The 22,397-nt window shown below is 40.8% G+C and overlaps 1 protein-coding gene across 1 annotated transcript in view; it reads left to right on the top strand.

Annotated features, from left to right (window-relative positions):
* LOC140454235 (adhesion G-protein coupled receptor F1-like) overlaps positions 1 to 22,397 on the top strand; it is an 84,569-nt gene that overhangs the window by 18,136 nt on the left and 44,036 nt on the right. The window contains exons 2-5 of the mRNA XM_072549045.1: positions 1,673 to 1,789; positions 4,628 to 4,694; positions 15,655 to 15,813; positions 20,164 to 20,454. Of these exons, the coding sequence (XP_072405146.1) occupies positions 1,673 to 1,789; positions 4,628 to 4,694; positions 15,655 to 15,813; positions 20,164 to 20,454 (634 nt within the window). The remainder of the gene's footprint in view (positions 1 to 1,672; positions 1,790 to 4,627; positions 4,695 to 15,654; positions 15,814 to 20,163; positions 20,455 to 22,397) is intronic.

Here is a 22,397-nt window from a genome sequence, read left to right as displayed (position 1 = left end):
CGTAAGCAAAGATTCAGAAGTGCATCCACAAACATTCATTCCATCTACCGCCAACACTCAGTAACAGCAGTGAGTACAATTTATATAAATTCAAGCAGAACTTCACTAAGGTTCCTTAGGCAGCATCTTCCAAACCAAAGCCAACTACCGTCTAGAAGGATGTGGGCAGCAACCTGCACCTCAACTCCCCCCTCCATCCTGACTTGGAAATATATTGCTGTTCCTTTAGTGTTCCTGATTCAATGTCCTGGAACACCCTCCCTAACAGCATCTACAGTAATTAGATTGCAGAATTTCAAGAAGACAGCTCACCACAACCTTCTCAAGGACACCTAGAGATAAAAATGCTGGCCCAGCGCTCGTGCAACCACATCACATGAATGAAAGAAAATAACCCAATAAGTGCTGCCAAAATGTTCTGCCTCTTGTTCCAAATCCTGCAGAATTCTGCTTTTGTTGAAATATATGAATGTGGTATTCAGCTGAGGCTGAGCAACAATATTCTCATGAGATTCTGTTCACAGTGTGGACACTCACTAGGTGGCAGTGCAGTTGTATTGTCATTGTTGAAATTTTGAGTGATGCTGCCCTCTGGGGGAAATGAAGTCTTGTATTTTTGTACCTGACTTTGGAAAACGATATTAGTTGCGTAACATAAAATGAATCAATTGGCTTTTGCTGAGTCTAAGAATTTATATTTCACTTACAATTGAAAAAAGAAGCGAAAATTGGAAAGTGCATGAGTGAAGTTGAACAGAAACCTAACAAAGTTAAAAATCACATAACACCAGGTTATAGTCCAACAGGTTTAATTGGAAGCACACTAGCTTTCGGAGCAACGCTCTTTCATCAGGTGATAGTGGCGGGCTCGATCGTAACACAGAATTTATAGCAAAAATTTGCAGTGTGATGTAACTGAAATTATACATTGAAAATTGATTGTCTGTTAAGCCTTTCATCTGTTAGAATACAGTGATAGTTCCACTTCTTTCATGTGTAAATCACAAAACCTTTCTTTTAAAGTTGCATTCTCGGGTTAGCTGTTAACAATGGTGGTAGCTAGACAATACGTTGATGGTGTTAGCCCCCTGTGTTCTCTGTCTATGCCATGATGTTTAGATTGATTATAATCTAAAAAGTGAGCTAACAGAGTTTTACATAAATTCATGCAGTTTTTGAGCTCAGAGTTCTACATGAATGTATGCAGTTATTGAGCAAAGTGCAATGTAACTCTGCAAGTACAAATTCACCCCACAACATAAAATAAGAGATGTAACTCCAGTCAGAAATCATTATGTGACTTATCCCGATCACATTACTTCACTACCAGAGACATCATGATCATGTGACACTCTTGTGAAATGCACTTTGTAACTCACTCTAGACAGGCTCCAGGATTGCAGACTTTGCATCATTTTTATTATAAATAAATTTACAAGGATGATTATATACAACAATCGATAAAATAGAAAATATGTTATTTCAGAACAGTTTCTGCTGACCTGAAATGTTTGTCTTGTTCTCTGTACAGTGGAGGACATGTCAAGAATTTGCTGCTTTTGCTTCAGATTTCCAATCTCTATTGTATTCTGCTTTGGCAACTATATAGTGGTTTCATAATGATGTGTTTTCATTGCTTTTTGCATTCATCTCAATATTTTTGTGATTTTAGACACCCAGAATAATGTCTCGACACAAGGTTGTATTATACTGGCTGTTTCTGTTGCTAGTTTGTCATCGTGCACAAGCTGAATTTGGTCAGCTACGCAGTTCAAATCCTCCTCTTCTGGTGAGTAACTTCTTCTTTTAGTTATTCATGAGATATGGGCATCACTGGCTGGACCAGCATTTATTGCTCAGCCCTAATTGCCCAGAGAGCAGTTGAGAGTCAACCACATTTCTGTGAGTCTGGAGTCACATGTAGGACCGACCAGGTAAGGAAGGCGGATTTCCTTCCGTGAAGGACATTAGTAAACCAGATGAGCATTTACTGATAATCAACAAGGATCGATTCATGGTCATCAATAAACTCTTAAATCCAGAACTTTATTGAATTCAAATTCAATCATCTGCCATGGGGTGGGGGTTCAAAGCCGGGTCGCTAGAATATTACCTGGGTCTCTGGATTAACACTCTAGCGATAATACCACTAGGCCATTGCCTCCCCTAATCTAGGACAGAGTGTATAGTATGTAAACCTTGCCTTTAGGAGAATGTACCTTTAAAGATTGTGCCATTTATACAGAAGGTTGTGACTTTGTTCACCTGTGAGACTGCAATGAGTTTGCAAGCTGTGCGTGCGCACACGCACACACACACACACACACACTCTCACTCACCTGTTAGTTGCTGTAATATATACTTCATAACAGGGGAGGTGAGGGCACACTGGTATTGTCACTGGACTTGTAATCCAGAAACCAGCTAAATTTCTAGGGGCTTGAGTTTGAATTCCACCATGGCACATCACTTATCGATTAACTTGTTCATAAATGTCATTTAAGAATATAAAACTGCTATGCTTATTTTCCCTGGCCTACATATGACTCCAGACATCTCAGTGAAGGAAAGGAAATGGAAGAATGACCTGGCATTAGAGATGACAATGGCAAACTCAAGCCCGTCAACCGTGCAAAGTCCTTGTTCCCAAATATGGGGCTAGGGCTAAAACTGGGAGACAATCTACACAATATGATACAGTGTGATGCACCCATACAATCATACCTTATACACAATTAGATTTAGATTAGATTAGATATAGATTTCCTACAGTGTAGAAACAGGCCCTTCAGCCCAACCAGTCCACACTGACCCTCCAAAGAGTAACCCACCCCGACCCATTTCCCTCTGACTAATGCGCCTAACAGTATGGACAGTCTAGCAGACAATACCATCATCAGCAGATCTTTTGATCCTGCTCCACAGCTACCTCATGAAGGAGCAACACTGCAAAAGCTAGTACTTCCAAATAAACCTGTTGGACTATATGCTGGTGTTCTGTGATTTTTAACATCATCAACAGAGGCATTGGCACAGTGCACAGTCATGATTGGAGGCCTCAACATTGATTCTGGACCCAATCAAGTTTCACAATATCAGGTTAAACATGGATAAGGAAATCTCGTGCTGACCTCTGGCTGACTCCGCTTGACTGATGGATCAGTATTCCTCCAGGATTAACAGCACGTGGAGAAGGCACTAAGGGTGACAGGAACCAGAATGTGCTCTGAGTGAGGCATTTCAATATCCATAAAGAAATGTGGCCCAAGTACTTAGTGAGCTTGTGGATTCCAATTGAAGGCACTACCAGACTCAAGCAGATAGGAAAAGACCAACAAGGGAGAAAAAGATACTTCACCTCATCTTCACCAATCTGCCAGTCACACATTAATATTTGAATGAGTGACCACTGCCCTTGAAGAAACAAAGTCCCATCTCCACACTGTGTTACATGGTACTATCATTGTGCTAATGAGAAAAAAACAACCAGCTTCAGTAACTTAAGACTCCTCTGTATGGCCCAATAAATGAATCACAGATACTAAAAATGCTGCAGCTGTTGCCAAACTAGTGCTATAGAGACAGATTCCCCTCCATAGTGATGGTGCTAACAACTGTTTCACAGCTTCAATTTTAAATTTTCATCAGATATCTGAAAGAACAAAGAACACAAGAGATGAGAGCAGGAGTTGAACATATAGCTCAATGAGTCTGCTCTGCTAGTCAGCACAATCATGGCTGATCTCAGGCTTCACCTATTCAATCTATCCTTTGATTATTCGAGAGCCTAAACATCAATCTATCCTAGTTTTAATGGGATTTAGCAATGATGACTCCCCAACTTTCTGGGGGATGGAATTCCAAAGATTCATAAACCATTGAGTAAAGTAAATTTCTTTTTCATCTCAGTCCTGAATGATTGGCTTCATAGCATGAGATTATGCCACCATGATCTAAATGTTCTGATAGCTTAAATAATCTCTCAGTGTCTACCTGATCAAACCCCTTCAGTATATTGTCTTTTCGATAAAAATGCCTCCTACTTTACTCGTCACTAGAGAATAAATATAGCCCATCATCATACGACAACCCAAGGATTAATCTTGTGAATATTCCCTGCACCTCTGAATGTAAATATATATTTCCCTGCATATATGAATCAAATTGGACAGTGCTGCAGATACAGTCTCATCAAATCTACCAATCATTGACTGCTGTAAAACCCATTCTGATTCATTAATCTCCTTTAGTGAAGGAAGTCCCGCCCTTGGTCTGGCCCCTGGCTGACTCCAGTTCCAATGCAATATGGGTGACTCGTAACAATCTTCTGAAATGGCCCAGCAAGCCATTCAGTTCGACGACTGGGGATGGATAACACTGCTCCTGCCAGTGATTTCCACATCCCAAGAAAGACAAATGAAAAATCACACGCCGTTAGTCTTGCTGATTGCTTGTTGCACCTGCATTCTAATTTTTGGCACTTTGGTGGGAGCATAGTAGTTTTTGCATCTTTTATGAAAAAGCTATGCTTTGTGAGTTTTTAAAAAATTTTGAGTGAATGTTGTGTATCTGTAGATTTTTTAGACAGAACTGTGCAACCAAATAACATCAATGTACTTCAATTTAGGCAGAAGATCCTTCTTTAACAGAAGACAGTAATATTCAAATCCATCACAACAGACTGAAAAGAAATGGTAGGAGATGAGTGCATGTTACGGTCTTAGATATTCCTTTGGATTTTTAAAGATTAAGGAGACATTCAGAATTACTTCCTAATTTAGTTTGCTTTTATGGGCTAAGATTTATTTATTATTGTCAAATTGACTTTTGAAATCGTTTAAGTCAAAACTAAAGCAGCATTTAATGTGTGTAACTAAAATCTGAATTTCAAAGTACGAGGAAGAATGCCAGAACACCTTGTTGTCAGTCTTCCGTTAAAATCCTTTAAGCCAGTATAATTGTTGTTAAGCTTTTTTTTTATTTTAAAGGATAAATACTCTATTCTCCAGATTACAATATCACCCACATTTAGATTGTGGAATCCACCGCAAACAGTTCTTCCGTCAATGTTGAAATTGATCTTTGATCTAAACTATAGCACAGTGACTTTCATTCTGAAGAAGTACAGAGCCAGCAATACATAATTAGTAAGAAACGTATTGAATGTGACAATACATAACTCAAATATGCATAACCCTTTCATGTTGTCAATTCGGTGTACAATTTTAAAGTAAAATTTGTATTTATGTTATATATAATGGCAAAAGGAGACATTCATAGGGCTACCAAATGACAACTAATTTATTATTTTATCAATAGTAATGTTGGATAGTACTAAGGATCAGCACTGGGATCCTTCCAGATTGTGTGTGTTCCAACTGCTCAAGCGAGACCGGAAGTGCTATTGTCAAGGATGCTGGCAGATGACACACTTTGCTATGTGGTTGGGGCTTATGAAAACGTGGTTAGAAACAAAAAAAAATGCAGATGCTGGAAGCCAAGGAGACAAGTGACAGGCTGGAAGAACACAGCAGGCCAGGCAGCATAAGGAGGTGGAGAAGTCAACGTTTCAGTGTAACCCTTCTTCAGGACGAGCAGGCATCTGGAGAAATGAAGCAAGGTTCTGGAAGAGAAGGAAATGAATATCAGTTCATCAAATACCCAATTTATTGTTTATCAGTTTGAATCTAGGGAAGAGGTTCAGAAGATTTTGGACAGTGTTTTCCATGCTTTGGAGACTTGGACCAGTTTATGTATTAAAGACACTTTATCCAACCTCTCTTATCAGTGAGGTGGACAAAGTGACACAAAATTCAGCTTGCAGTTCAACTTGATTTTAATAAACAAAATATTCCTTATTAAAATCACCATATGTGCATTTCCCAAATTCCCACAATATTTAGACTCTATTTGGCAGTGTCCACCTGAGAAAAGATATTAACTGCAATGGTTTGTGCCGGGCCATTACAAACCCCTTCCTTTCCATTGTTGAGCTGGCTCTTTTCCACAAAGGAGGGTCTTACAGGTCAGGATAGATCTTGTCCATGGTTTTCTTGGATTGATGCACAATCTTCGGCCACGAGTCTTTCTGCAAATCTTCACGGTGAGTCTTTACTGAGGGGGTTGCTGTCAGGTGTATGTTTATATCCCTGTTATAGTGTCATAGAGATATACTGCATGGAAGCAAACCACCCCAAATTAATATGGTCCCATTTGCCAGCATTTGGCCCATATCCCTCTAAACCCTTCCTTTTCATGTACCCATCCAGATACCTTTTAAACATTGTAATTGTACCAGCCTCCATCACTTTCTCTGGCAGCTCATTCCACACATGTACCACTCTCTGCGTGAAAACGTTGCCCCTTACATCTCTTAAATCTTTCTCTTCTCACTTTAAACCTATGCCTTCTACTTTTGCACTCGCCAACCTCAGTAAAAATACCTTGTCTATTACCTTCTCCATGCCTCGCATGATTTTATAAACCTCTATAAGGTCACCCCTCAGCCTCCAATGCTCGAGGGAAAATAGCCCCAGTCTATTCAGTCTCCCCCTGTAACTCAAACCCTCCAACCCTGGCAACATCCTTGTAAATCTTTTCTGAACCCTTTCAAGCTTCACAACATCCTTCTATAGGAGGGAGACCAGAATTGCAGTATTGCAATAGTTGCCTAACCAACAGCCGCAAGATAACCTCCCAACTCCTATTCTCAATGCTCTAATCAATAAAGGCAAGCATACCAAATGCATTCTTCACTATCCTGTCGACTTGCCACTTCACTTTCAAGAAACTATAAACCTGAAGTCCAATGTCTCTTTATTCAGCAATGGTCCCAGGACCTTACCAATAAGTGTACAAATTCTGCACTGATTTGCCTTTCCAAAATACACCACCTCCTATTTATCTAGATTAATGTGGTGGAATAGTGGCTCAATGGTTAGCACTGCTGCCACACAGCGCCAGAAACCCAGGTTTGATTCCCGTCTCGGGCCAACTGTCTGTGTGGAGTTTGCACGTTCTCCCCATGTCAGCACAGGTTTCATCTGGGTGCTCTGGTTTCCTCCTACAATCCAGAGTTGAGCAGGTTAGGTGAATTGGCCATGTTAAATTGCCCATAGTGTTTAAGGATGTGTAGGTTAGGTGCAGTAGTCAGGGGTAAATGTAGAATAATAGGTTAGTGTAATGGGTACTCTTTGGAGAGTCATTGTCACCTGTTTTCCACACTGTTGGGATTCTATGATCTAAACTTCTTCTGTTCATAGGTCAATTGGATCAAGATCCTGCTGTACTCTGAGGTAACCTTCTTTGTTGTCCATTACACCTCCAATTTTGGTGTCATCTGCAAACTTTCTATCTATATCTCCTACGCTCATATCCAAATAAGGGATGAAAAGCAGTGGACCCAGCACCAATCCTTGTGACAAACCAATGATTATAGGCCTCCAGTCTGAAAAGCAACCTTTCACCACCACCGTCTGTCTTTTACCTTTGAGTCAGTTCTTTATCCAAATAGCTAGTCCTCCCTGTATTCCATGGGATCTGGCCTTGCCAACAATCTACCCATGAGGAACCTTGTCTAACACCTTACCGAAATCTATATAGATCACATTCATGCTCTGCCCTCATCAATCCACTTTGTTACTTCTTCAAAAAGCTCAATCAGGTAAATGAGACATGATTTCCCACGCACAAAGCAATGTTGACTGTCCCTAATCAGTTTTTGCCTTTTCAAATGCATGTAAATCCTGTCCCTTAGGATTCCCTCCAACAACTTGCCCACCACTGACATCGGGCCCACCGGTCTATAGACCCCTGACATTTGCTTTCTGCCTTCTGAAATACTGCCACCATATTAGCCTACCTCCAGTCTTCCAGCACCTCACCTGTTACTATAGATGGAACAAATATTCAACTCCCCCTCCCACTCTGCCGAGGAAATGCAGGTCCTGGGCCTCCTCCACCTACGCTTCCTCACCACCCAATGCCTGGAGGAAGAACGCCTCATCTTCCGCCTCAGAACACTTCAACCCCAGGGCATCAATGTGGACTTCACCAGTTTCCTCATTTCCCCTCCCCACACCTTACCCCAGTTCCAACCTCCCAACTCAGCACCACCCCCATGACCTGTCCTACCTGCCTATCTTCCTTTCCACCTATCCACTCCACCCTCCTCTCTGACCTATCACCTTCATCCCCACCTCCATTCACCCATTGTACTCTTTGCTACCTTCCCCCACCCTCCTCTCTGACCTATCACCTTCATCCCCACCCCTATTCACCCATTGTACTCTTTGCTACCTTCCCCCACCCTCCTCTCTGACCGATCACCTCCATCCCCACCCACATTCACCTATTGTACTCTATGGTACTTTCTCCCCAACCCCATGCCCAATCCCCTCTCATTTATCTCTCAACCCTGGAGGCTTCCTGCCTTTATTCCTGATGAAGGGCTTTTGCCCGAAACGTCGATTTTTCTGCTCCTTGGATGATGCCTGAACTGCTGTGCTTTTCCAGCATCACTTTAATTCAGACTCGGGTTTCCAGCATGTGCAGTCATCATTTTTACCTATCTCAGCAAGGGGCCTAGCAATCACTTCCCTAGCTTCCCAAAGAGTTCTCTGGTACACCTGATCAGGTCCTTGAGATTTATCCACTTTTAAGCGTTGTTGTGGTTCTGTTCGCCGAGCTGGGAATTTGTGTCGCAGACGTTTCGTCCCCTGTCTAGGTGACATCCTCAGTGCTTGGGAGCCTCCTGTGAAGCGCTTCTGTGATCTTTCCTTCGGCATTTATAGTGATTTGTATCTGCTGCTTCCAGTTGTCAGTTCCAGCTGTCCGCTGCAGTGGCCGGTATATTGGGTCCAGGTCGATGTGCTTATTGATTGAATCTGTGGATGAGGGCCATGCCTCTAGGAATTCCCTGGCTGTTCTCTGTTTGGCTTGTCCTATAATAGTAGTGTTGTCCCAGTCGAACTCATGTTGCTTGTCATCTGAGTGTGTGGCTACTAAGGATAGCTGGTTGTGTCGTTTCGTGGCTAGTTGCTGTTCATGGATGCGGATCGTTAACTTCATCGTCATGATACCCCTTAAAAAGGAAGTAAGGCAAAAGATGAAAAATTACAGAAATTACAGAAAAATTACAAAAATTAGCCTCAGTCGTCGGTAAGATTTTGGAATCCATTGTGAAGGATGAGATTTCTGAATACTTGAAAGTGTGTGATAAAAGTCAGTATGGTTTCATCAAGGAAGGTCATGCCTGACACATCTGCGAGAATTCTTTGAGCAGTTAACAAGCAGGTTAGACCAAGAATAGCCATTGGATATTATCTACCTGGACTTTGAAAAGGCCTTTGACAAAGTGTTGCACAGGAGGCGGCTGAGTAAAATAAGGGCCCAAGGTGTTAGAGGCAAGGTGCTAGCATGGATAGAAGTTTGACCGTATAGCAGAAAGCAGAGAGTGGGAATAAAAGGATCCTTCTCAGGGTGGCAGCCGGTGACAAGTGGTGTTGTGCAAGGCTCAGTGTTGGGACCACAACTTTTCACTTTACACATTAATGATCAAGATGAAGGAACTGAGGGCATTCTGGCTAAGTTTGCAGACAGTACAAAGATAGGTAGAGGGACAGGAAGCATTGAGGAGGTGGGGAGGCAGCAGAAGGATTTTGACATGTTAGGAGATTGGGCAAAGAAGTGGCAGATGGAGTACAACGTGGGAAAGTGTAAGGTTATGCACTTTGGTAAGAATAGAAGCATGAATTATGTTTTTAAATGGGGAGAAAATTCAGAAGTCTGAAGTGCAAAGAGACTTGAGACTTAGTCCAGGAATCTCTCAACTTCTGGCTCAAACTTGCAGGTTGAGTCAGTAGTTATGAAGGCAAATGTAATGCTGGCATTTATTTTGAGAGGACATAAATATAAAGCAGGGATGTGCTTCTGAAGCTCTATAAAGCTCTGCTCAGATCACATTTAGAGTATTGTGCACAGCTTTGGGTCCCATATCTTAGGAAGGATGTATTGGTCCTGCAGCAGGTTCAGAGGAAGTTCACGAGAATGGTCCCAGGAATTAAAATCTTAAAGTATGAAGTATGTTTGAGGACTCTGGCACAGTACTTGATGGGGTTTAGAAGGATGCGGGGAGATCTAATTGAAACTTACAGAATGCTGAATGGCCTGGGCAGACTAGACATTGGGAAGATGTTTCTATTGGTAGGGGAGACTAAGACTCGAGGGCTAGAGTAAAGCAAAAACCTTTTTGAATGGAGATAAGGAAAAACCTTTTCAGCCAGAGAGTGGTGAATCTATGGAATTCATTGCCACAGAAGGCTAGGTCATTGAGCATATTTAAAACTGAGATAGATAGGTTCTTGAGTATCAAGGGTTATGGGAAGAAAGTGGGAGAAAGGTGTTGAGAAACTTATCAGCTATGGTTGACTGGTGCAGCAGATTCGATGGGCTGACCAGCTTAATTCTGCTCCCATGTCTTATGGTCTTATGGTCTAAAGTGTGTGTACGAAGTCAATCAAGATGCCAGAATATCTGATTGATACTTATCCAATACAGAACCCTCAGGCTGATCATAATTGCTTCCCTTTGACCCATTGATTTTAGTTTCCACTGATCTCCATTGCGAAAAGCAGTTTAGTTTAGTTTGGCCAAGTTTCAGTCAGTCCTGATTTCTCTGGCTATGGGTCAATGTCGAATTCCTATAGTCACTTGACCACAGTCTCTCCCGTTGATCTAGTGAAAATTAGATCACAGGCTCAGAGACTGCGCTCTCATGGAGGCATGTCTCAAATTGCAGATAGATAGCCTAACTTTCTCAGTATCTGAGTTGCCCATATTGTTATTGGAGAACAATGTCCTATACCCAAACTATTTGCATAAGTCAATAAGCTTAGTAGTACTATGTACAGACTAAACACATAAATCGAGATTTAGCCACTATTTACATACACTGGCTCACCCTCAAGTCTCTTTCACAATTAGCAGCATTCGATAGAATAAAATTCACACTACAACAATTTATATCGTCCTTTCGTGATGCAGTCTGAATGTATTAATTTCTTGGCTCCCACTGTAGCAGCATAGAATCCACAGTTCATTTCTGGATGAATTTCTTCATCCAATGGCCAAATTTAACTGCCAATCAAAGTAAGCAGGATAATTTACCCAGTTAGATGTGATAGAACATCTCCCCAGGGGTATATCTACTCAGTAGAGCTCCAGTCCCATTAGTCACAACCCCCCACTTAGTCGCTTTGATTTCCCTGATAGTCTTCTGAACTTGCTGTGTCTGTTGAATAACAGTAGCAAAATCTTTCTGAGCATTTGCCAATTGTATCCGGACTTGCTGTAATCTTTTCTGGTAAGAGTTCAATGTCAATGTTATACTTCTCCCAATAGTTCCCTCAAGTTTGTCTGAGTTTGTCACTGACGTTGACAAAAACCTCACTTCTCCTGTGGTTGTGTGTGAATTCAATTTGATGTACCTTGGCTGGTGTCTGTGGTCGAATACAAAAGGTAGTGTTCTGGATGTTACACATGAAGGCCTTGTAATGGTAGTATTTTAGAGAAATTGTGGTGCAGTATTCTCCTTCCCCCATACACTTCCCTAGTCATATCAGTGTTTAGGCTTTGGATATCTACAGTCCAATTTAGCACAACATTTGCCTGAAAAGTACTTATTTTGTCTGCTGATGGTTATCTAGATTAATACCTATGATCCTATCTAGCGTAAAGAAGAGTCCTGTGTATTTTAACCATACTCTTTCTTGGGTAATGCCAACAGTTTCCACCTCAATGACCTATACCCAGTTTGATTTGGTATTTCTAGCCTTTCCTCTGAGCTGGTAGCCAAACAGCCCATTACTCTACATCCGTCTTTGGAAAAGCCCCATCCGTTACCCATGGTGCCTGTGCTCACGTAGCGATTATCTGAGCTCCCATTTGACTTCCTGTACACATCCAGCTGGTTGCTATCCCCAAACATCTCAGCTTTGTTGGAATGGACCCACAACACTGCCTTAGGTGGGGCATTCGCCTGCCTTAGGTGGGGCAAACCACATCTAGCCAGGATACGTCTACTCTTGTACAGTAAGTGCTTCCACCAATTGTATCCTGTCAATCCAGCTGATGAGCTAGACCTACAGGCTCTATGTCATCATCCTAGAGAGGGGATCAAGGTGGCATCTGCTATTACATCATATTTGACCAAGTTTCGATCCCTCCCCACCCTTCACCATCTGTGGAAGTTTTTTTCTAACTGTCTGGTCATGGCCAACATCAGCAAAAATCCTCCCAAAATTTGCTTTTATTGAATTCTCCCAGTTCCCGTTTTGTTAGTCAATGGTCTGTGTCAAGCTTCACTTCAGGCCTGACCTCAGTGAATTGAAAATGGGGGATTGAAAGTGGGTCAGTGCATAGACACTGTCAGAAGTGCCAATGATTAAAATTTAGGATGGCAAGATAAAAAAACGGCCAAAATGACCTTTAATTTGAATAAGACAAAGATGAATTGACAACAAATGGCAGAAAGATGAAGATGGCCCAAAAGATGAAAATGATGATGATGGCTCTCTATCATACTGCATGGTGCTGTAACCCTCTATGACCAGCATGGACTGGCAGATTCAGGCTACAGTGGTAGCAGACATTTATGACAATGTTCTTCTATGACCAGGATGGATTAGCAAAGTACCAGGGTTGAGGTGAGAGAGAATTAGTCCCCTGCCTTGGTGGGAATGCTCTGGCTGCTAGGAACTTGCTCTTCCATCACATTGCAGTGGGAGCATTGGTATGACTGTCGTCATAAAGTGCTTGTCTCTGTCTCTGGACTATGGTGCCGGATAGGATACTTTCTTGGGTGGACTGATTGTAACAATCCCTTTCACTTCAGGGTTGCTGTGCACTGAAGCCTTTCTTCTTCTGGCTGAAATTGAAGGGGCCAGCTGTGTTTCAGTTCCTGAGGTTGAGTCCTCAGGGCTGATCCAGGATCCTGACCTAGATCAGTAACTGAGGCTGGTCCTGGATTGGGATCAGGAATTTGGACCCTCTCTCATAAGCACACTCTTGCTCAGACACACTCACATACACCCCCACACACTCACCCACGCACACCCTCTCATAGGCTTATACTCCAGCACACTCACACACGTACACATACACTCACACTTGCACTCACTCAAACACAGACACTGACACACACTTGCTCGCTCTCCCTCTCTCTCCACCCCCTTCCCTCCCCCCGCTCCCACTGCCTCTCTGTAGCTTACATGCACACACAGACACATATACGTCTATGGGGTGAATTGACATTTGCAGAATTGTATTTGCAGAATATTATATTCTATTTTGCTCAAAACACAGACAGGCTGCAGACAGTCAATGCAGGCAGTCAATCCATTTGACATTTTATAAACTCCTACTTTGGTAATAGAACCAGTTTGACTCAAGGTTGGAATACATATAGCCTCAAATCTCACACCTTTAATGATTTGTCTGAGCTGAGATGTCACTTTTTTTTAAATAAAACCTTAAGTTATCTCAGGAATGTGATTTGAAAGAAGTTCTGGGATTTACGTATTAATGAATTGAAACCTGTAATCTATTCTAAAAGATGAAAGACTTACCAGCAATCTAGGTTTGTTCAATATATTGTATCAGTTACATGACACTATGATCTTATGCTATAATTTCTGTGTCTTATGTTGCTGCCCCACTAGTTACCTGACGAAAGAGCAGTGCACTGAAATCTCGCACTTGCAAATAAACCTGTTGGACTATAACCTGGTGTTGTGTGATTTTTAACTTCTGATCATAGTACACCTTGCTCTGCTTTTCCCTTTTCACCATTATGATCCCCTCTCCTCTGTGTACAACCTATACATTTCTAATAGAATTTTCACAATTGTCCTGTGGCAGAGGACTTCGACTTTGGGCTCTGTCAAGTCCAGCCCTGCTAAGGGTTTGACACTTATCATGGGGAATCTGGTCATAGAATGTGGAGGGGTTAAATCCAGTTGAACTGGAGGGTGAGTTCCTTCTGAGCATGAGGACTGAGGGCAAAAATACATTCTAGGTTAAGTTGTTTTGTTGGATGACAACCTTTCGCAGTGTCCCTTTGAGGGTGTGATTCATCCTCTCTACATTCTCACTGGATTGAGGATGGTAGGTGATGTGGAACATTTAGTTAATGCTAAATATATTCATCACCATCTGCATTACCTAGGCTATGAAGTGGGTTTCCTGGTTTGAATTGATATTGTGGGAAGACCTCATTGAGTGAAATGGGTAATGCCTCTCCCCACTTGGTAAAATTTCCGCAGTAACCAGGATATACTTATATTCCCCATTACAAGGTAGTAGGGGACAACCTTATCTATTTAGAGTTCAGTCCATGATCCACTATTGGGTCTAGAATGCCTTACCTCCTTGTCTGGTTTATTTGTCTGATTTGTTTAGGGCACAGATGACACAATACTCAACATAATGGTTTATGTCTTTACCCATTTCTTGCCAACAACACAACTCCTCAATTCTGTCAATTGTGGCTTCTGTCTCTTGATGACCTTGGACATTGTGGCATCAATAAATCACTTGACTTCAGTCCTGAACTGGAGTCACATAGCCTCCATCTTTTAGAACAAGTCTGTCCTTAGTACTTAACTCGTCCTCCCACTTGCTGTTCGAGGTGGGGATCATTCCCTCCCATACATATTGTAACTTGGTGTCACTGCTCTGAGCCTGCACCAAGTGCTTGACCTTAGTTTGGTTCACAGCGATGGCGTCTATTTGTCCTGGAATAGGGGGTTGCCGTGGTTCTCCTCCATGGGCACCCAGTACATCTGTCATTATGTTCCCAGTTGGGGAGGTTCAGTGGTGGGCTCTAACGTTAATGACGCTGTATATGTGACCTTGAGAATAAATTTGAGAAGGTTCAGATGGAAGTTGTTTCCTATCACTTGTGATGAATTTTCTAGCTTCTCACAGTGGCAGGGAATCGGTTACACTGTTGAAGATATCTGTGTAGTCTGAATTTATGTCTGCTGGTGGGGAGAATGTTTTAGGGTGGCTGACCAGGTGGCTGACATGTGCTCATTGTGTTTGGAAGCTTCAGTGCTAACTCGATTGGGGGTTCACCTCTGTGATTCTCCATGTATATACCACACTCCGTCTTTCAGTATCCATCTTCCACCAAAGAGCATCCATTGACAGATTCTTTCATGTGCACATATCCTATTTATGTTAATTCAGCACAGTTTGTAACTGAATGGTAAAAATGGAAAAGTTGGGGAATTCAGTTTTAACAAAGGGGACTGGATTAATTATGAATGAAGATTTCAGCCAATGAGGATAAAACAAATGTCTCCCTCCCATAATTGTGCTTTAGTACAATGTCTAACTAGTATTGCTTGAGAGATCTCAGTAATAAGGAAAAGTAATGAAGACCTGTATTGGACTCAATGCTAATTCCAGTTCTCTCTTTACAGATGCTGCAAGCTGAGTTTCTCCAGAATTCTCTTTTTTTAAATTCTGATTGAAGTTTTATTTTTGGTGATGATAAAGTATTGGGCAGGTTTGAATGGTTTGATCTTAGATTATGTTGTTAATTATTTTGGCATTGATCTAACTCTTTGTTGTATTCGCTGAATACTGCAGTTATTCAACAACGTGAATATGAACTGGACATTGAGGTAAACATAACAGAAAATTTAAGTGATGATGACCTGAAATTATTACTGAAAAGTGAAGTGTATCCAATATCAGTCCCTTTTGAAAATGGAACATTAAATATTACTAACATCAACATTACAACAGGTGAGTGTAGATGAATTATATCAAAAAGCTTAATGCAATACAAAGATTGCAACAATAGTACATTTCATACTGATTTAAACTTGGCCTTTGGTTGATTGTGATATGGTAAAATATAACCAATACTTTCTTTTGACATGACAATTTGATTTTAATCTACATATCACTTTAGCTGAAAAGTCTCTTAAGCTTGGTTCATAACAAGTATGACACAGAGGAGGTGTTTTGGGTCTTCTCAAATACATCTGATTGTTTAGGTTTACTAAGTTCTTCTGCTGCCTCACTGTAGAGTTACCATGTTATTATCAACAAACGTGCTGACAAATGCGGTGCTGTTGTTGTCTAGCCCACCAGCTGTTACCGACCAGAGACTGAATGCCGACTAATCACTTGCTCCTATCTTGCTGTGCACTGTGTTCCCACCACCAATCATCAAATCCCTGTTTCCTGAATTCATCTTCTTTGGAGATCTTCCCTCCATCACCTCAAACCTTTTTACGTCCCAACCTCAAACAGCATAACTCAACATTGTTCCAATCTCCACAAACAAGCCTGTCCAGTGAAAATCAACATTTCAGCCTCTTCCTGCCTCACCAAACTGATTTTCTCCAAATCTTACTTCTTTATTTTCTCCAGTATCTTCATATCCATACCTGGATTGTTTGGAGCTTTCCACCATTTTAACAGGCCTCACTTTACTACTCATAATGATTCTTTTCTCCATTGGTGCCTGGTTTTCTACACCCACACCTTCATTTTGATAACTCTCTCCTTCCTTAAAAGGGAGGAACACCATCGTCCTTTGTCAGGTTGAACTTGCTCTCACATTGAATAACTTCCCCTTCAGGTCCACTTCCTGTAAATTAATGCTGTTGTCTTAAGTGGCTGCATTAGTCTGAGCTATGCCTACCTTATAGTGCCATATGTGGAATGTTTCCTGTTCCAATCCTACTGTGGACACACATGAAAATTATTATTTTTTTCTCCATACATTACACATGTAATTGGTGCCACTTTATGCTCTTGGTCTGAACTGGGAAATTTCATCAACTTTGTTTCCAATTTCCACCATTTTCCCATCCTTGTGTAATCTGTCTTTGATCCTTTTCCCTTCCCTGAGTTCTGCTCTCTGCTTTCCTAGGTTATCAGCCAACATTCACTAACTCCATAGCTACCATGTCTATATTTCATCCCACAGCATTTCTGTGTTACAACCTACTGGAGTAACATGATGTAATTCAAGTCCCACTATTCCTGCAGTATATGCTAAAGTTCTTTTTTAAGGTATACATGTACCCCAATTTACCTGACTTTCAGATTACATTAGCATGAAAGCATGGACCAGGATTCCGTAGTGAACATTATTTAATACGATGAACTAAAACTCTAATCCCCATCAAACAGTCTCCGCATGCACACACATGCGCGCATACACACACATACACAGATATACACATACGCACACATATATGCACAAACACACACGCAGCGCAGACACACACACACACACACACACACACACACCAGGAAAAATAGATTATAGATAGAGGTACACAAAAACTGAAAACCTAGCTTAGTGGTCTTTGCTTTCCGATTCCAGTGTTAAGATGATCCATCTTCAGCTTGCCAGGTCCTTAATGTTCAGTTCTCTAGAAACTTACTCTGGCTTTAAGAATACTTGCAAATGATTTATGCTTTATCAGTTCAAACTTACAGCTCACAGAGACTATAGCATAAATTTTTCTTCAAGGTTAAGGTGTATTTTTACAGCAGAGAACAGGCATCTGCTGGGAAGAACAACAGCACACCCTTCTGTGCGTTTCTTTCCTATGCCTGGACCTGTTTCCAGTTCCAACTTGTTCAGTTCACTGACAAGTAATCAGTTTCACTTGTAAACAACCCCTCAGCTCCTGATTGTCTGCATATTGCAGGAACCCATAGTCACAAAATAGAATTCACAATAGGCATCAAATTACTTGCTGTGAAATTATCTAGCCTTCTTGATAAATCCCTGTTTTAAAACCAGTTCTTTCTCATTGCAGCCCTCAGTTCTTCAACACACAAAAATAAAAAAAGGTGTGGTTCTTACACGTGCAGATATTTTATTCCAATCTTCCAGATTCTTGGTCTCTGTTTCTTTTGTTCAGAAAATGCAATCTTCCATAACAGCTTTTCCGGTATGGCCTTCTTTATCCTCAACCTTAGCACAATGTAGTTGACAGGGCACTCAAACATGTCTATTCTACTTCACACACTTTTGCTTTCTCTCTTTGCCCTTCCTTCTGAGTGGCAATGAGATTTGCAATCCTTTCAGCCTCTGCAATTAATGGATCATTCTATGCTATTACTGCAACTGATCACAGCTGTCCAAACAACAGCCCCAACCTCCCCCCACCATATCAGCACTGTGAAGAGACTGTTCCTTCCATAACATTGTGGTCTACTGCTCAGTCTCCATTCAGGCAATCAGTTTCTCCATTTTCTCCAGTATGTTTTCATGCAAGTTCAGGAAAAACAACTGCTCCTCTACATCTTTGCACCTCACAGTTCAATGATCCAAACTCTCTTCCAGGTGAAACACTGATTTACTGGTACTATTGTCTTTATTCATTCACAGGATGTGGGCATCGCTGGCTGGCGAGCATTTATTGCACACCCTTAGTTGCGCTGGAGAAGGTGGGGGTGAGCTACCTTATTACTGCAGTCCATGTACTGTAGGTACACACACAATGGTATTAGGGAAGGAATTCCAGGATTTTGAATCAATGCCACTGAAGAAACATCAATAGATTTCCAAGTCAGGATGGGGAGTCTTGGAAAGGGACTTGCAGGTAGTGGTGTTCCCATGCATCTGCAGTCCTTGCCCTTCTAGATGTTAGTGACTTTGGAAGGTTTGAAAAACGTTGGTAATATTTTTGGAGATGATATGCAATGCTTCTCAGCATTAGTCGTGGAGAGATTGACTGTTTATCTGTAGATGTGGTGCTAATCAAGTGGACTGCTTTGTCCTGGATGGTTGTTGGAGAGAGTTACTTTAGACTAACAATGCCATACTAACATTCCACATTGAGACAGTGAGAGTCAGTGTCTTCAGGGGTAGATTGACATCTGGATTCTAAGGATCAGAATACAGGGAGAGGTTACACAGACTGATGTAGTAATCCACTAAATTTAGAAGGTTAAGGAGTAATTTTATAGGAGGTTTTAAGATATTAAGAAAATTTGAATAGATAAGTAGATCAAAACTATTTCTAGTAATATGAACTGTTAGACTAGGGGACATGATTAAAATGTTTGTTCCTGACTTTTCAAGAATGAAACTAGGAAACATTTCCATTCCTATCAGGTTGCAACTACCTTCACAAATGACCACTGATCAATTGTTAGTTTTAAACCTGAGAATGATTGATTTGTCGTCTCCGAAAGGTATTACAGGATTTGCAACAACTATGATATAATTGAATGGCAGAACAGACTTGAGGTAAATTGTCTGTTCCTATCATTGTAAAAATCACAAAAATGAAGCAGTCTTGTGAACATTACCACTACAATACCTGGACCATTATTAGGAATATCACATGCATCATGTATCTCAATTCCTTTTATGTAAAGAGAAACACTAAAGAAAGGTTAAGAATTAATTGAATATTATTGCTGGTTCATTTCACTACAATGCAAATAAGAATGAAATGACACATTTCCAGAGTAAATTGGGCTTTAATTTTTATAAATGGCATCATATATCAGTCAAAAATCACACAACATCAGGTTATAGTCCAACAGGTTTATTTGGAAGCACTGCTCCTTCATCAGGTAGGTGCGATTTTTAACTTTGTCAACACACCCCAGTTCAGCACCAGCACCTTCTCATCATATATTAGCCAATTATAGTTTCTGACCCTTTTATTTCAATGAAAATTTACGTAAGAATATATTTGTTAACGGTTTTCCATCTCAAGGTGCTTTGCTGGCTGGATTGAACTTGTAGATCTCTACAGTTAGTTCACAAAGTGCCTCAAGAAACTTAATTATCATTGACTTGTAAGATTTGTTACATACATATTCATTCAATTACTAAGTGATAGGGAAAATAATTATTTTCAATGTACATGAAAAACATGGAGGAGAAAGTTGTTTGGAAAGTGTTGCTGTTTTGGGCGAAAGCGCACCCTACAATCTTACATGAACTGTATGGGTTTCCAGATTGGAATCATTGATAAAACTAATGAGAATTATTGTTTGCCACTTTGGAATCGTATTACACTGTTTGTATATATTTGATTGTTACTACATAAACTCATTTCTCCCCCATAAGCTAATGGAAATGTTTTAATTACATTTATTTTCACCTAGTTTGTCGGAATGTGAACAATGAAACTCAGTGCACGTGTGAGGGTGGATTTATTTGGAACTCAACGTTCTGTAGTAAATACCAGTCTTGCAGTGGGAGTATCACAGAGGGCCAGACCTGTGACTGCATCAGGAGTGAACCAACCGAAGGGATGTTCTGCATGCCCGAATCTATAATGACAACCCCTACAACAAGCACCATGTCCACAACTACACTAAGAACTACAACTCCCACAACAACATCAATGATACCCACAACAATGACACCAAAAACAACTTTGCCACCTGGTTTCGGTAACAATGTTTATTTCTTCTGTATTCAATGTAATTATATCCTTGCTTAACCATGGTGATTGAAACAACATAGAGTATTCCACGTGTGGTCTCACCACGTCCTTTACAATTGTCATGGGATGGCTAGGAGCTGTCCTAGGGCCTGTGATATCTCTTCCTGTCCCTGCCCTTTATTCCTTGAGACCTTATCTTTCATATTAACATTTTCATGGTATGTTATTGAATACCTTTTGAAAATTCATGTATACTACATCTGATATTTTCCCTTTGTCAACCTAATCAGTTCCATCCTATTAAAAAAAACAAATACATTTTTCTCACATGGCTTCTCTTTTGTTAAACTATGCTGACTTTGATAATTATATGAACTTTTAAATGTGTTATTCAGGCTTTCTTAAAAACATATTTCAGCACTTTCCTAATGGTTGTTGTCAGGCAAACTGCCTGTCATTCCCTGTGTTCTTTACTTTCTTTCCTGAAATGTATTACATTTGTTAACTTCCAATTTGCTGGGACTGTTTAAGAATCTTGGGAACTCTGGAAGACATAGCTAGTGCATTAAGTATCTCCTTAGCTATCCCATTTAGAACTAAAGAATGTAAGAAAAGCTGTCGTACAAAAACCCCAATCTGTTTTGAAGGTATATAATCCCCAACCCTGACAAATTTGAGGGACATGAGAGAAGCCATTTGCACAATTTCAGGCCTGAAATTGCATAATACTATCACAAGTGCACTTTCTATTACAATATACAGATTTTTAAATGGGGGCTGTAGTGGTGCAATGGTGACACACCTACCTCTGAACTCGGAGGCCTGAATTCAAGTCTGATCTGCTTCAGAGGTGTACAATAACATTTTTGTACAGGTCAATTAAAACAAAATAGAACAGGAGTAGTCCATTCAGTTCCTTTGAGCCTGTTGTAGTTTAATCTCCACTTTTCTACCTACCTCCAAAACCCTTGGACTCCTTCAGTAAGGTTCAAAGAGTTATCTAGCACCACTTGAAGAATATTCAATGATGCTGCTTCCCGAACATGCAGAGAAGAAAATTACAATGATCCATTCTGCTCTGAGAGAGAGAAAAACTCCTCGCATCTCCATCTAAAATGGGTGACCCCTTGTTCTTAAACTGTGGCCTCTAGTTCTGTTTTCTCCCTCAAGGAAAGCTTCCTTTCAGCATCCACCCTATCAGTGCCCTCAAGATCTTAGTAAGATTCAATAAAAGATCACTTTTCGTTTTTCCAAACTTAATGGATTAAGGCCCTGCCTGATAAGTCGTCCCTTTCTGCCCCCCCCAGCACCATCCCAGATATTAATTGATTAAACCTTCTCTAACAAATTTACATCCAAACTATACAAGTTACTCCAGATATTCTTATCAGTATCTTATGTGACTGTAACAATAGATCCCCACTTTTACATTCAACTGCCTCCACAATTATTGACAACAGTCCATTTGTCTTTCTTATCCCTGCACACCAACTTGCTGTGTTTCATGCAAAGGGGGAAGGGTTTGGGTGAGTGCATTCTTGGCAGATTTCGTACAGCATCAACCTAAGGGTGATGTACTCCCAATACACATTGCGTGATTTTTATGAGAAAAGTTCATGGGGAAGAAATGAATCTGTGTGATGAGCAGACACAGCATTTTAAAGGCATGTTTGCACATCATATAGGGTAACATATGGATGATTTGGTGGAAACGCCTTGGTCTGAAGCAGAACACATGGGTCCCAATTGCAAATTTACATATGCAACTTCTCCCTTTACTTATATAGCCTCAGGAACTATTTTCATGCAGGTGCTGGGAAGCAGAACAATATCTTTTTTCATAACAAGACTCTTCAGCAAGATGTCAAGACTTTAAAAGACTCACATTTTAGCTGCCCAGTTTAAAGGAGGTGTTCATTGTGACTAATCTGATGCTGGTATTTATGCAGG

This window comes from Chiloscyllium punctatum, chromosome 3, assembly GCF_047496795.1.
Source record: "Chiloscyllium punctatum isolate Juve2018m chromosome 3, sChiPun1.3, whole genome shotgun sequence".
Taxonomy (NCBI): domain Eukaryota; kingdom Metazoa; phylum Chordata; class Chondrichthyes; order Orectolobiformes; family Hemiscylliidae; genus Chiloscyllium; species Chiloscyllium punctatum.
This window is presented reverse-complemented; position numbering and strand designations above follow the sequence as displayed.